This window comes from Asparagus officinalis, chromosome 5, assembly GCF_001876935.1.
Source record: "Asparagus officinalis chromosome 5, Aspof.V1, whole genome shotgun sequence".
Lineage (NCBI taxonomy): Eukaryota > Viridiplantae > Streptophyta > Magnoliopsida > Asparagales > Asparagaceae > Asparagus > Asparagus officinalis.
This window is the reverse complement of record NC_033798.1, coordinates 43,317,725-43,332,350: the sequence shown is the minus strand read 5'-3', so window position 1 is coordinate 43,332,350 and position 14,626 is coordinate 43,317,725. Positions and strand designations below refer to the sequence as shown.

At 36.2% G+C, this 14,626-nt stretch overlaps 1 protein-coding gene across 1 annotated transcript in view; it reads left to right on the top strand.

Annotated features, from left to right (window-relative positions):
• Positions 1-14,626, top strand: part of LOC109842913 (nuclear cap-binding protein subunit 1-like) — a 46,387-nt gene that overhangs the window by 17,195 nt on the left and 14,566 nt on the right. Inside the window, exons 6-7 of the mRNA XM_020411829.1 lie at positions 148-324; positions 11,284-11,409. Of these exons, the coding sequence (XP_020267418.1) occupies positions 148-324; positions 11,284-11,409 (303 nt within the window). The remainder of the gene's footprint in view (positions 1-147; positions 325-11,283; positions 11,410-14,626) is intronic.

Genomic DNA, 14,626 nt, shown 5'->3' with positions numbered 1-14,626 from the left:
GATAATACTACGCTTTTCCCCCTTAAATGTAAGCTTTTATTTTGCTGATACTTTTTATGTCTCCTTTTTCTTAATTACTTTAGGGGCTTTTGTAAGTACAATGGTCCATCATCAATTTTATTTCTTTTTTTTGGGTTCTTTTTGCAGATGTGCAGCAATGTTATCCTACCAGGTTCTTTAGTTGGAATATTTGAAACGCTGTTGTCTTCTGCTGCCACTACCATAGATGTGGATAATGGAAATCCTTCTTGGCAATCACGTGCTGACTTCTATGTTACTTGTATCCTGTCCTCTCTTCCATGGGGAGGTGCAGAGCTGGTTGAGGTGAGGTTCATGTGCAAAAGATAAAGGATATATTAGTTAATTTAGTTTGGTTCTTCTGTTGAGATTTTTGAAATTTCATGCTTCTGTTCCTAGGTGCATGCAGAAATAGCCTTTAATTGCTTAAGCTTTTGTTGCCTGGAAAAACATAAATTTTGGTGAGCTTAGATGTTCTTTCTTACCTACAACATCAGAAGGTGTTGTAGACCGTATTGTTATTAGTTGTCATACTACTGACACCTAACTTCATTTTAGGTTCATGACACCAATATGATCTATTGGTTTGCAAAAACCTTTTAGTGTTGCAGAGCTAATCAGCTAGTATGTAATTGCTTGTGCTTGGTCCTTTAGGAGTGGGAGAAAAGCTACTGCACTTCTAGATTTTTCTTGACATGGCATAATCTTGTGTTGTCATGATAATTCCATGGTGATCCAATACAATGGGGGAAGGGATGGTCCTATCCAACCTACTTGGCATTGAATATTAAAGATGCATGATTAAAAAATTTTGTAGAGTGGAAAATCTCTCTGGTTTGACTGAAATGTCAAAATATATTGATGACTACAATGGGGTGGAAATTTTGTTTTCATGAATCATGATGTGTACATGCCAAGTACACAACTTTATTTCTTTTCTCCCTTATCTTTTAAAGTTTCTAGTTTTCTAGGATTATGGGAAGTGGGTGATTCTCCTGATACATTAGGGTCTCATGAAAAGAATCATTAGTTTAGGGATACAAGGTTTGCTTATTTAACTCATTCTGTCAGATTGGTTGTCAAGAGATCTCTATAGAGGGAGCCATGGAGGCTACTCCTCTTTTTCTACCAGGCTGAACTCCTAATCATAGTACTGTGCAGCTTTGTCTAATATAATATAGACTTCGGACCCTAAAAGGATGATATTATTTAGTTTCTGGCAAATAACATTTGATGTTACATAAAGCACTAGGTGGCTTGGGCGCCGGACCCAGGTGAGTTTCCTATATACTTCTTAGTTACAATAATTGGTAATAAATGACAATATTATAGAAAATACTAGGCACCGCTAGACATCGGACTGGTGCCTAGCGCCTGGGCGGATTTCTTTTTTTTTTGTTACAGTGATGGTGGAGGAGATTTTTGAAAGTTAGAGGAGGTGAAGGAGGTGTTTATAGTTAGTGAAGGAGGTTGGATGGGTTCAGATGAAGTTGGGGGACGTGGAGGCTGAAGCAGAGGAAATCGCGACCAAGACCTACACAGTGTAGTTTGCAAAAGCAAAGGAGACCACGGGCCTCTACATATTCCCAAGACCTAGGTGGCCGGCCTGAGTACCGCCTAGCCTTAGGCAAGCGCCTATGAAAGGATAGACGCTTGCTTTTTAAAACATTGATAACATTACAAAATTAAAAAACAAAGTTAAAGTTTGCTAACATATGCATAGTATGCACCTAGTTTTTCATGATGACTTACGCATTACAAACCTGTTCAGGGACTATTCCCTTCCTTAAGGTGTATAGTATTAAAGTTTTTACAAAGACTAATATGCTCATCTAGTAGTTTTATAATTGAGAAATGGAAGTATTTTGTATATTGTACTACTTATGGTATCTTGATGCCCTTTTAGTTTTGGATGATACACTTTTAAGGCAGAGCACATTCTGTTTCATGTAAATGTTACTTTGAAACATTTTGAGGGATAATTGCCTATAATCGCAAAAGAGAAGTAATTTGTCCTTGTAAGCATATGTCTCATCACTTGATGCATAACTAAAGTACATGCTTCACACCTCATTTAGAGCTTCTTGAACCGCGCACTTCAGACTTTAGATAGGATGGAAGGGTAACAAATGATTTTCGAGTAAAATTAAAATGCTCCTACCTCCTCATTTCTTTTCGCCATCTCAAGGATTTCCCATTTTCTTTTTTATTCAAATTGAAAAAACAAAACAATTACCGTACTTAATCCTATCATAGGTCTTCTTCTTTTGTATGCTCTGGGTGAACATTTCTTTGCGCTCATTCAACTTTTTTTCCAACAATTCTAAATTATAGATTAATTTCTTTTCCTTGTACGTTGATGAAGTGTGATATTTATCTCTAGTATTTGGTCTTTTCTCTCTTTTGAGTTTTACCTCGTTTCTTGTTCATTTTTGTTTGGCTCTTGAATCAGTTAGCAATTGACCATTTTTTATTAAGAAACTATAACTTTAGGCCATGTGTTGTATATGTGACAATGTGGCATAAATAGGATATGTCTTATATGTGAAACTTAGTTTATTATGACTTGAACTTATCTACTTATACCACTATATATTACATGCTTATAATATTTATAAATTTTAAAGTAAAATATAATTAATTTATGAAGCTTGCACCTCATGCCTTGAAGTTTATGGCTTACTTATTAAAACAATCTAGCATCTTGCCTCGCATTTTTACGTTTTTTTAACTTGTTAGCTCATGTTGGTAATCAATGGGGAATTGAATACTGTTTTGCAGTCATATTATGGAGACTTACAATTGTAGGATCCACCAGACACGTTCTTGGAGAGTGACTCATGAGAATATTATATTTATCAAATAAAGAAAACGTAATACAACATCATTAATTTGTTGGCCAAAAGATCAAAATTGAAACAAAACTAAAATGGAGAATTGAATACACTTACTAAAATGGTTCAATGCCCTTCGCCTTGCGCTTCTGCTTTTTTAAACTTGTTGGCCCATGCTAGTAATCAATGGAGAATCAAATACTGTTTTTGCGGTCATATTATGGATCCTTAACGATGAATAGCATAGGATCTGCCAAACATGTTCTTGGAGAGTGACTCATGAGAATGCTATATTTATCAAATAAAGAAAAAAGTTGTACATCATTTAATTGTTGCCCAAAAAATCAAAATTGAAACAAAACTAAAATTCCTAATCCTAGCTAAACTAATATTTAAATAACTAAGGTTTGTTTCTGTACGGGTAGTTAGAAGCCATATTGTTTCAACTACATTTAAATTTGAATATAGTTGTCTGGTTTTGTTGTTGCAACACAAAAAGGTTGTTGCAAAAGCAAAATAAGCTAAGAATAGGAGAGTGGCAAACGTGCTCAGGTTGAAGAGTGTTCGAGCTACAGGAGTTGAAACTACATAACGATATAAATGCAATTGTTTTCCAACTACTTCTAACCTAGCACACCCTAAAATGTTCCAAAATAATCCGATATGAACTCAAATAGTATATACAAACAAACTATCTTGTCTAAATAAAGCAAATGTTTCCTAAGTTAAGATTTATTGCGATCCTAACTTATTAAGAATCGAAATTATATCTTTACTCTTATCTAAACAAACCTTACCTCAGAAGGCAATTCAAAATAACTGAAGTAGAATTTGTTCTCTATCAATATAATAGCTTTATTGTAGGAATGTGACCTCTAGATGACAGAATTTGAAGAAATTGCTAATGGAAAATTTATACCTTTCATTGTTACCTACGAAAAGTTAATTTGCTAAACTAACCTTTGTAGTTCCCGCTACATATGCTTTTCCAGAGCAACCCTCAGGACTATGAGCTTTTCAGCCTTTTTTGTTTCTTTGTCTGCATTTTTTTAACTAAATCTTTCTGTGTTGACTCGCCATTCCACATCATCTGTGGCACATACTTATTGCATCCATCCAAAGTTGGATTCTCATAATCCCCTAAACTCTTCATTTTACTTCACTTTGATAAAAACAACTATTATCCTAGCTATTTGCTCCATCACATGTCTGTCATTTGTGCATGGTTTCTGTTGAAATTAATTCTGAGGTAAACTAGACTCTATATAGACCTCTACTAATCTCTTATATTTATACTAAGAGCAAATGAACACATGTTACATATTATATGGAATATGCTAAACATATTCTTAGCATATTCCTTTATTCTTTCAATCACAGCCCTAGTATCTCTTAATCACATATTCCTAATACATTATTCCTAATATAACTATAACATTATTTATCTCCATAATATATTCATTAACACCCCCTCAAGCTAGAGCATATATGATATACATGTCCAGCTTGTTACAAACAAGATTTACTCACTTCAATTTATGATGCGACTTAAAAGACTGAAATCTTCTGTGTGGCCTTTCTTAAATATAGTTATCTTCATCTTCTAGTCTTCTACTTGAATATTTTCCTCCACGAACAACCTCAACCAAAATCACCAAATGTGATACCTCGATCTTCTTCACAAATCGACCAAATGAAACGATTCTCTCCATGGAACTACCAAACAAGCAACCCTTACCAGGGACCTACCAAGCAAATGATCCTCTCTAGGGATCCACCAAACAAAATCCTACTTTAGGGATCCACCAAACAAATGATCCTCTCAAGGATCTAATGAACAAATGACCGTTCTTGTTGATCCACCAAACAAACGGTCCTCTTCACGAAACAACCAAACTGACGGTCCTCTTCATGGATCAACCAAACAAACGATCATCTTTACGGATCAATCAAACTAACGGTCCTCTTCACGATTGAACCAACAAATGATCCTCTTCACGGATCAACCAAACAGACTCTTTATCGGTGGTCAAGGTTTCTAGAACACAAGCGGTCATGACGGTGGTGTTTAGAAGTTGAGTAGGCGGTGAATGAAGGGAAATTGAGGCGACACAGGCGGTGATGAGAACATATACATTAAGGATGACTATTGCTATCAATAATGACAATCCTAATCATCAACAAAGCCATCAAAAGCAGGACAGATAGGAATATGGGGTACTGTTCATGGTGAACAATCACCGCTCCCTATTCATGGTAACCAGTCACAAGAAAGAGAGGAGGTTGTATGTCAGAGCCAGGATTTTGATGGTGAGAGATTGAGGACCTAAGGTTTGTAAAGATCTAGGTTTGTGGAGGCTAAGGTTTGCGTGGCTTTGATACCATGTTGAAATTAATTCTAAAGGAAACCAGAGACTCGGTATAGAGCTCTTTTGATCTCTTATATTTATATTAAGAGCAAATAGACACATGTTACATATTATTAGGAATATGCTAAGCATATTCTTAGCATATTCTTTTTTCTCTCAATCACATCTCTAATATCTTTTAACCACATATTCCTAATATATTATTTCTAATATAACTATAACATCATATATCTTCATAATATTTTCATTAACAGTTTCTTATCATCACATGAACATTTTTTCATTAAGATGGTGATGGATAACATGTTGAAGCTTTGGATGGTGCCAGTGGCGTAGCCAGGAATTTTTTCTGCCCTGAGCGAAAAAATAACAAAGCAAAAAAATTTTAAACAAACTAAGAGTGCTTTGATTAGATATTGATAAAAAAGACAAAATTGTATTATACACATTCAAAATATGAGATATACCAGAAACAGAAGTATCTATTTAAGTCGATCTCTACGAGTATGTCGTGAATCAAACTCCTCTACCATTTCTTCTGTGTCGAGGCTGGAAGTAATTTCTTTTTCAATATAAAGTATCATGTTATTAGCAAGCAATTCATCTCCCATCTTATTGCGCAATGATGTTTTTATGAGTTTCATTGCCGAAAATGCTCTTTTCGTGTTTGCAGTCGAAACAGGAAAAGTCAACATGAGCCGAATCAACCTATCAATAAGAGGATACCTTTTGGATTTTCCTTTACTTACCAACTTTTGGCATAATCCTGAGAGTGTAGTAATATTTTAAAAATCAGGATCACACCGCATATCATGCTCATAATGTTGCAATTGATGCCTCACCGCATATCATGCTCATAATGTTGCAATTGATGCCTCAGCTGATAATTAATCTCCATTTCACTAAAATATTGGGGATAATATTTCTTCGCAAGCATGCAAAGGTCATCAACTTTAAATGATTTGAAAGAATCTTTTGGATCCAAAGCAGAGCTAAGAGTCTAAGACTTAGAAGTTCTACTGTTTTATCGGAGAATCTTTCACTTAACTCCATCACTTGTGTGTTAACAACTTCATATAATATATCAAAGCGATAATGATGCTCAATTGTAATTTCATCACTCTGCTGACAAGAACGACCTGTGCCCTTCACATAACAAGAACTTATATCGGGTATATCAATTTCATGTTTCACACAAAAGGATACTACAGACTGTAGAAAATTTTGCCATTTGTCATCACCTTTCAACTCATAGAGAAGAGTTTTTGTGATAGAGATAGAATCCATACCAGTGAAAATATCTTGATCTTTTCTTTGCAGTGATTGACAAAGTACTTCTGTTACTCTCATTATTTCAACCATTAAGTGTAAGTTGAAAACAAAGTCAAATGAACCCATTGTAGTAAACCCACCACTAGCTTTTGCACGGATTTTTCTATTCAACCCATCTGCCTTTATAATACCAAGAACTTTCCACACAGGTTTATACAAACCAAGCAAACTACAAGCTGAAGAATAGTGTGAGCCCCAACGAGTAGAAGCAGGTCGACTCAAAGTAGTCTGCTGATTACCTCCGATACTTGTTTGTAATTCACCTTTCTCCATCAAATTTTCAACTTCTTCCCTTTGTGCAGCTCTTAGTTGTTGATTCCGCTTAGGAGAAACACGAACCAAATTCACAATACAATTCAACATCTGAAAGAATAACTCAATGCTAGATAATTCGCCTGATGCTGCAACTAATGCAAGTTGTAAGCGGTGGGCAAAGCAATGAACATAGTATGCATATGGACATTCTTGCAAAAATAAACTTTGTAACCCACTCCATGCACCTCGCATATTGCTAGCCCCATCATAACCTTGTCCTCTTATATTCTGTACAAGCAATCCATGACGATCAAGTATAAGTGAACACATCTTTTTGAGAGTTTGTGCGGTAGTTAGGGGTGGCAAACGGGTCGGGTCGGGTCGGGTCGGGTTATAGTTGACCCAACCCATATAAGTGTGACCCGACCCGACCCGTTTAATAAATGGGTCAATATGATCCTACCCATTTATTAAACGGGTTACCCGACCCGACCCGAATAACCCAAAGATCCCGTTTGCCACCCACAGACATTCAAAACCATTCTCGAAATTGACCACACCTCTAGAATTTTTTGGTAGAGTCTCGAATCAGCGATCGCAAAACCTTAACGTGTAAGGCTCCGATTAGTCCAAGGCCTATACAAAGAACCACTCGATCACTGCCACGTCAAAAACATATATGTTTGGTATTCTGTCTCCACAGCTATCGTAATTTGGACGGTACATTGTCAACTTTTTTATCAAATTCTGGATAAGATTGCTGACGTGCACTTTTACTTTCCAAAATTGTAAACAAAAAAAACCAAGTCGCCATTTGACCCAAGACTTAGACATGTGGGACCTACGAGCAGGGAGCGATTGGGTCAGTCTGATTTATTACCACAAATTTAATCCACTGATTTATTATCTTACTCTAAAATTGTCAATTAAGACACCAATCTTCCAAATTTACCCTCTCAATCCCCCTAATTCCCCACTTATAGACAGTAAAATAGTTCCAAAACCAAGGGTATTTACGTAAGTAGATCTAGTCCCTCACTCATGCTGCAAATTATCCCCGCCCGCTGTCAGAGGAACAGGAAAAAATTAAGAAAATCATCGAAAGTTAGAGAAGAGAGCAGAGATTAAGACCTATAGTTGTCTACAGGAGGTGACGAGATCAGGGCTCAAAATGCTGGCGGTGTTTGATCGGACGGTAGCGAAGAGCCCTGAGGGGCTGCGATCGACGGCGGAGGGCGGCGGCGAGAACGGCGGTTGGGTCGTCGCTGGTGAGCCATTTCTTGTCAGTGAAACAAGGGGTGGTGACGATAAGCCTTGGGTCCTCTGTGCCTGAATCTATGGTTATTCGGGTGGGTATGTGTTATACGGGTCAGGCAGGTCAACCCGAATTTACCCATTTAATAAATGGGTAAATTTGGGTTGATCCGTTTATGACCCGACCCATGTAATTCAACCCATACCCATTATAAACGGGTCGGGTCGGGTCGGTGGGTTGGGTCATAGATTGCCACCCCTAGCGGTAGTGTCTTCAACCCCTATTACATCAAAAAAACCTCTCTAATAAAACCATCTACATCAACAAATCTTAACATGATAGCCATTTGCTCACAATTGGATTCATCTCGAGATTCATCAACTAAAATACAAAACTTAAAATCACCAATTTCTTCACAAATCTTTTTCCTCACCAAGTCACCCATAATTTCCATACTCTGATTTTGAACCATCGGTGAAGTATAACTATTATTCCCGGGAGCATTTTCTAAGATAACCTCTGCAACTTGCACATTAAGAGCTGCACTATATTTGAGCAATTCAATAAAATTTCCACGATTTGCTGAATCAAGAGATTCGTCATACCCTCGAAGAGCACATCCTTGACATGCTAGCCAACGAATAGCATTAATCGTAGTGACAACACGCAAGCGATTTTTCTTTATTTCAGCTTCATTTTGTAAGGTTAAATGTTTCTTAATGTTTTGAGATAGCTTTTTCAAAGCATCAAGCATTAAAACATTTTTTGAATGTATTGATCATGTTTCTCCTTCATGCACTTGAAAATGACTATCTTTTCCTCCAGCTCTCTTCCAACTATTAAATCCTTTCGAAGTCCAAGCTTCTTGTTTATGTTGTTGGGAGGAATTGCTCTCAAAAAGAAAACAAGGAAAGCAATAGGCACGGTCAGTTGTTTCAGAATATTCTAACCAAGCATAAGTCTTGAACCAATCATATCGAAAGCTACGCCCGTCTTCATTTCTTGGATATTCTCGGAGGTTTGGTTGGCATGGCCCTATTGCTATGTAACGACGTCGAACCTCATCTTGTTCTTTATATGGATATTTTCATATTGCTTGACGTAATCCTGGATCATAAGATACGATATCCTTGACCTTTTGAATTTTAGGAGGATGTTGCTCTTCTTCTTTATCATCAACTATTGGCTCCGTCGGCGGTGCCTCGCTTGAGGCTCCAATAATGTTTTTTTTTGGAATAAAATAAAAATAAAGTTTTCATTCCCTTTCCAGACATTTTACCTTCAAAATTTAATAGATTGTGATTAGGATATTAAAAGATTGCACATTAAAAGGTTATGATTAGGATATCGAAATCGCTAATGACTACCTAGATAACATCTTAGTCTATAAACTAAAATAATTAACAGAACTAACAGAGAGAGAACTAACAGGCACAAACAGAACTAACAATTCTATTTCATTCATGATGTGATTCTAAAAAAGGACCATATATAAAATTGTAAACTTCTAGAAACATTTAGTAAGGTAAAGGTGAATACGTGGTCCGAAGAAATTTTCTGAAAGGGTAAGTTTCACGAAAGCACAATGAACTACGAGACTAGGGTTTCAAATCTGTAAGAATAAAATCTTGAAGTTTGATCAAAACGGAGAAGTTTCTATCATCATATTGAATTTGAACTACAATACCTCTGGCGTTCAGTTGGTAGATGACGGTAATTTTTTTTCTTTTTTTCCTCTTGAAATTTGAACTACAATACCTCTTGAAATTTGAACTACAATACCTCTGGCGTTCAAAACGGATAAGCTTGGCTTCGGGTTACCAATAAATGTGGCGCATTTTGATAAATAAATGGAGGGTTTTGGATTTACACAAACAAAAAAATTGACAGTTAATAGACACAAGATGTGAAGAAACCTCAAAAAATAAAAAAACGGGTCATTAAAATGAGGGGGAAAAAAAATCAAACTTTGAGGTTAAAAACACCGATATAAATGGAGTGTAATCGAAAAATACTGCACAGCAGGAAGAGATTAAAAAAGCCATCAAAGAAGAAAAAGAAACTGACCTTGATTCGGGGACTCGGGGGTCGGGGCGGTCGTCGTCGGAGAGCTTGGGATCGGCGTCGAGCGGTCGAGGGCTTGCTCGGCGACGGCGAAGTGCTTGGATGTTGGATCCAACCAGGGCCAGCCGGCCAGGGGAGCGGGTGAGACTGTGAGAGAGGGCTCAGACTCGAAGCCTGACCAAGATCTCCGCCATTGAAAGTTTGAAACCTTTGGCCTGGGTTTTTTTTTGCCAGCCCCCTTTTCTGTTCTCTCACTTCGAAATATGTGGGGGAGAAGAGAAATAAAGGGTGGGGCTGTTGGGGGATGCATCTGTCCCTTGGGTTACGGGTATGGGTATTAAAAAAATTTATTTTCTTGTCCTGGGCAGCTGCCCAGGGCAAGGTCTACATAGCTACGCCCCCGGATGGTGCCCAAAACCTGTGTTACCTAGGTACTTCTATTATGAAGCCATACCTATACCGGACACGTGCCCATACCGGACACGTACCCAAACTTCATGAACACTTCTTGGATATATGCATCCATTCGTTCAGACATATACTCGATTATATGATATATGTCTTAAATTCAATCACTTGTCATACACTTCTCGGACATGTATTATACACTTCACATCATTTGTTGAAACTCATTACTCGTTAGACATGGGTTGGGCTTGTTTTAGCCCATATCCAGGTTCAAAAACTATGCTTTAAAGGGTCATTTGGATGTCTAGTTTAAAAACGAGCAATTTCCAATTTATAATGAGCAACATAATGAAAGAAACTTAAAAATGTGATAGGAATTTTAATTCTAATACCACCTAATTGAAAAACAATAATGTTCTCATGTAAATTATTAATTTAATATATATGTTTATGTATATGTGTGTGTATCCCCATACCCAATATCTTACATAGTTATTGTGTCTCGTACCCGCACCTGTACCTGTTTCCAGGCAACCTAGCTCGAAAGTATTATGGTCATCTTCTACATAATAATGTTCTGAAGTTTAGATCAAAAGCATTGCAAAACAAGTCATTTATGTTATTTCTTTTGGTTAAGCTACATACAGTTCCCTATGTTATGTGACTTCTAGTTGAAGGTCGCTTATTTTGATTACATAGTATCATATAAGAATCTTTTGATGCTTAATAATAAAAGAGTTATTTACAGCAAGTTCCTGAAGATTTTGAGAGAGCCATGGTTGGAGTACAATCCTATATAAACATCCGAAGCCGTTCTCAGGATACCGGCTTCACAATTTTTGAGGCACAGAAAGATGAGACTATTGAAAGAAAGGTATGAATTCTTATTAATGTATGATGAAGTTGTTAACACATTCTTGCTTTGATCTAATTCATGTGGTGCTTAAATGTTTATTTTCATTGTTATTGTTTTCTTTCTGTTCTTTTCTAGTTTTGTGTATGGTTTATTGTTTAGAAGTGCTAATTCCTTAGGGGTCGTTTAGTTCATTGCAACTATAGTTACGGTGCAAACTGCATGCAAGATGCAACTACAGCTGTTACACTTGTTCTTGCATGCACTCATAGTTGCATTTGTTTTCAGTTTTAATATTTTGTGACTTCCAGCTGTAGTTTGGCACTTCTTTTGACTTATGACTTGTTTTCTCTTGTAACAAATTGTATTCTCTATCAAAAACTTCTCTTAATCTTTTTAAATTAAAAGTAATATACTATTTGCGAATCATTTTACATTATTTAAATGAGTTTAGTGAATTTTGATTGTGTAATTCCTTATTTAGTTATTAAAAGATAAAAGGTAATAATATTAAGTGAAAGACGATAATATTCACTGTTGTTAATGATGATGATGATGATGTAGAATAAGCAGAAATTATTGCCTAAACCACAAAATAAATAAATAAATTGAGTGATTTTTTTTTTTTACATTTCAAAAGTTTTTAGTACAATATTTACAATAATGTTTATAACATAAAAAATATGAAAAAAATCCAAGAAAAGTACAATCTTCACAAAAATCTTCATACAATTGATCCAAATTTCAAATTAATTTGAGGATCCTAATAAACCCTTCTTTTCTTTATATTGCTTCCTTAGACTATAAAGTTAATTTTTTGTGCCATCCCCTCTCAATAAAACGGCAACTAGAAGTACAATAGACAAAAGAATGATGGTGACAAAGACATGAATCTCGTTTGAGGATTTGAGTTTTTTGAAGGAAATTTACTAAAAAAGTATGGAGCTTCAGGAGGAACGAAAGAATGGGGTGGTGGCTCATTGGGTTTTTGGGTTTGTCATAGGAAAAAAAGAACAATTGGTTTGGGGTTTTGGTGGGGGGATTGGAGATGGAGGAAGGAAAGTAGGGGTTTGTGTTTTAGGTCTTTTATTTTAAAAAATGAAAAAAAAGGGTTTGGGGTTATTAGACTTTAAATTTATAACCCCTAACATTCATTCATCACAACTTCAGAGTCAACTTCAGAGTTTTGGTGCAATGACATGGATTTTGATATGTTATCACTAGCAATTCAAGTTTTAATCCTATTGGCCATGAATTTCTAAAGTAGATTTTAAAAACGAAAAAGGCACCACTCTCTATTTCTAGCTTTCGGCCAATGAAAGGGCCCTCAACTTTCGGGAGCATGTTAGACTATAAAATTAATAAATTATAACCCTCAACTCTTATACCAACTTCGGGGTTTCAGTGGTAGGGATTTTGACAGGGGTGTCAAGGGGAAGAAGGAAGAGGGAAGAGGGAAGGGTTGATTGGTTTTGGTGTATTTTTTTAAAAAGAAAAGAAAAAGGTTTTGGGGGTCACGGGTAGAAGATTGAGATAGTGAAAGAAGAGGGGTGAGGTGGGCCGGCCGGGGTGGTCAAGTTTTCTTGAGTTGGATTGTTGGAGTCGCTGCAATTACTGTTGCAGTTAGGTAGCACAAGTTTGCAACTTTCAAATCTGCATAAGTCTTAGCCGCAACTGAAGGGCATTTACAATTGTAGGTTCAATGACAGCCGTCTAGTGGCAACAAAACAAACAGTTGCACTGGGCAACCATGACCCACTTGCAACCTTTCCCATTGCAAGCTGCTAAACAACCCCTTAATCTATTGTTTATTTCCGTGCTCGTAGAACAGTTTCATATGTAGTTGTTCAAAAATTGTTGATTTCTTCTCCTTGTAAATATCATAGGAAGATAGAAGCCATCTTACTTAAAATTAGAGAATTACTTTATATGACATACAAAGTTGACTTGACTGTTCTATCATCGTGGTGGTTACAGAAATTTCTCAGATGATAAGTTGTAAGCACTATTGAAGCCTTATGTCTTATAGAAGGATCCATACTGAATGTTATAGCTGAGAAATTAAACAGCAGCAGATGACATGATTAGTTGTCCAAATCAATTGTCCAAATGATCTTTACCAGCCATGCACTTGGCAACTACCACTTTGGATATTTGAGTAACCAACTGCACATGCTGGTCATTAGTACAAACCATAGTTAATTTTGCTAACTTATTTTATATGCATAAATATCATATACTTTGGTTAATATAATATAGGTCTGAAGATATGTAGATCATAATGGATAGTGTCCTTTACTGATTTTGATGGCCCATCATCTTTTTAGTTATTATAAGTTGAAGCTTCCTGTCACCAATAATCTTGCCAGAAAGTATTTTCTAGTATGCAAAAGTGTTCCTTAAACAAATTTTTTAGAAAGCCAACATTCAGTAGCATTGATGCATATACGCTACTGCTACACACTGTTGACTTATATCCTTATAGTAACAGACTGACAGGTGTTTTAGCTAAGTGGAGAAAAGTAATTAATATCACAATATCAGGTGAAGGCTTAGGGTCTTCTTTTTGATGTTTTCTGAACTCTTGTAGTTGTATAGAAGATTAGGGCTGTAAACCATACTGAATGCCCAATATTTTGAAGAGGGATTCATGTATCGCCTAAAGTTGTTGATTACATAGCTAGTGAATAGATGGTGCATTATCTAAATCAAAGATCGTAATTGTGCTCCATGATCTCTTTATTTAAACCCTTAAAAGAAAAAATCGGTTAGACTTGCAGTAACCTCCTACACTCATTAGTCTTTCAGTAGCCTCCTACACTCATTCACGTATCATGTAATTAGATTTTTAGCTATTAAGACATGGATCTTTTCATGCAAATTGTACTTTTGACTCTTTTATAGCAGTATAAAAATAGTAAAGAATGAAACTCTACATGGTAATTGAAAAAAGTTTCACATGGGAAAGAGGTCACCATCACTTTGTCTCTTTCATGGTTAAGAATCTTGGCAGTAAATCTGGTCCAGTAAAATAAGTTGCAGGCTTATATATGCTTTTAAGACATGTAGAAAAACAAAGAAGATTAAGACAATTTGATTTTAGAAGACGAGGTGGAGGTAGTTCACACATTGAGACAGGCTGATTGGGAGATTATTTTCATACGGTGCAACATTTGCAGTGAACTAACGTGCCTCAATAAAGAAAAATCTGTTCTGGTTGTCTTGAATGGTTATTTTG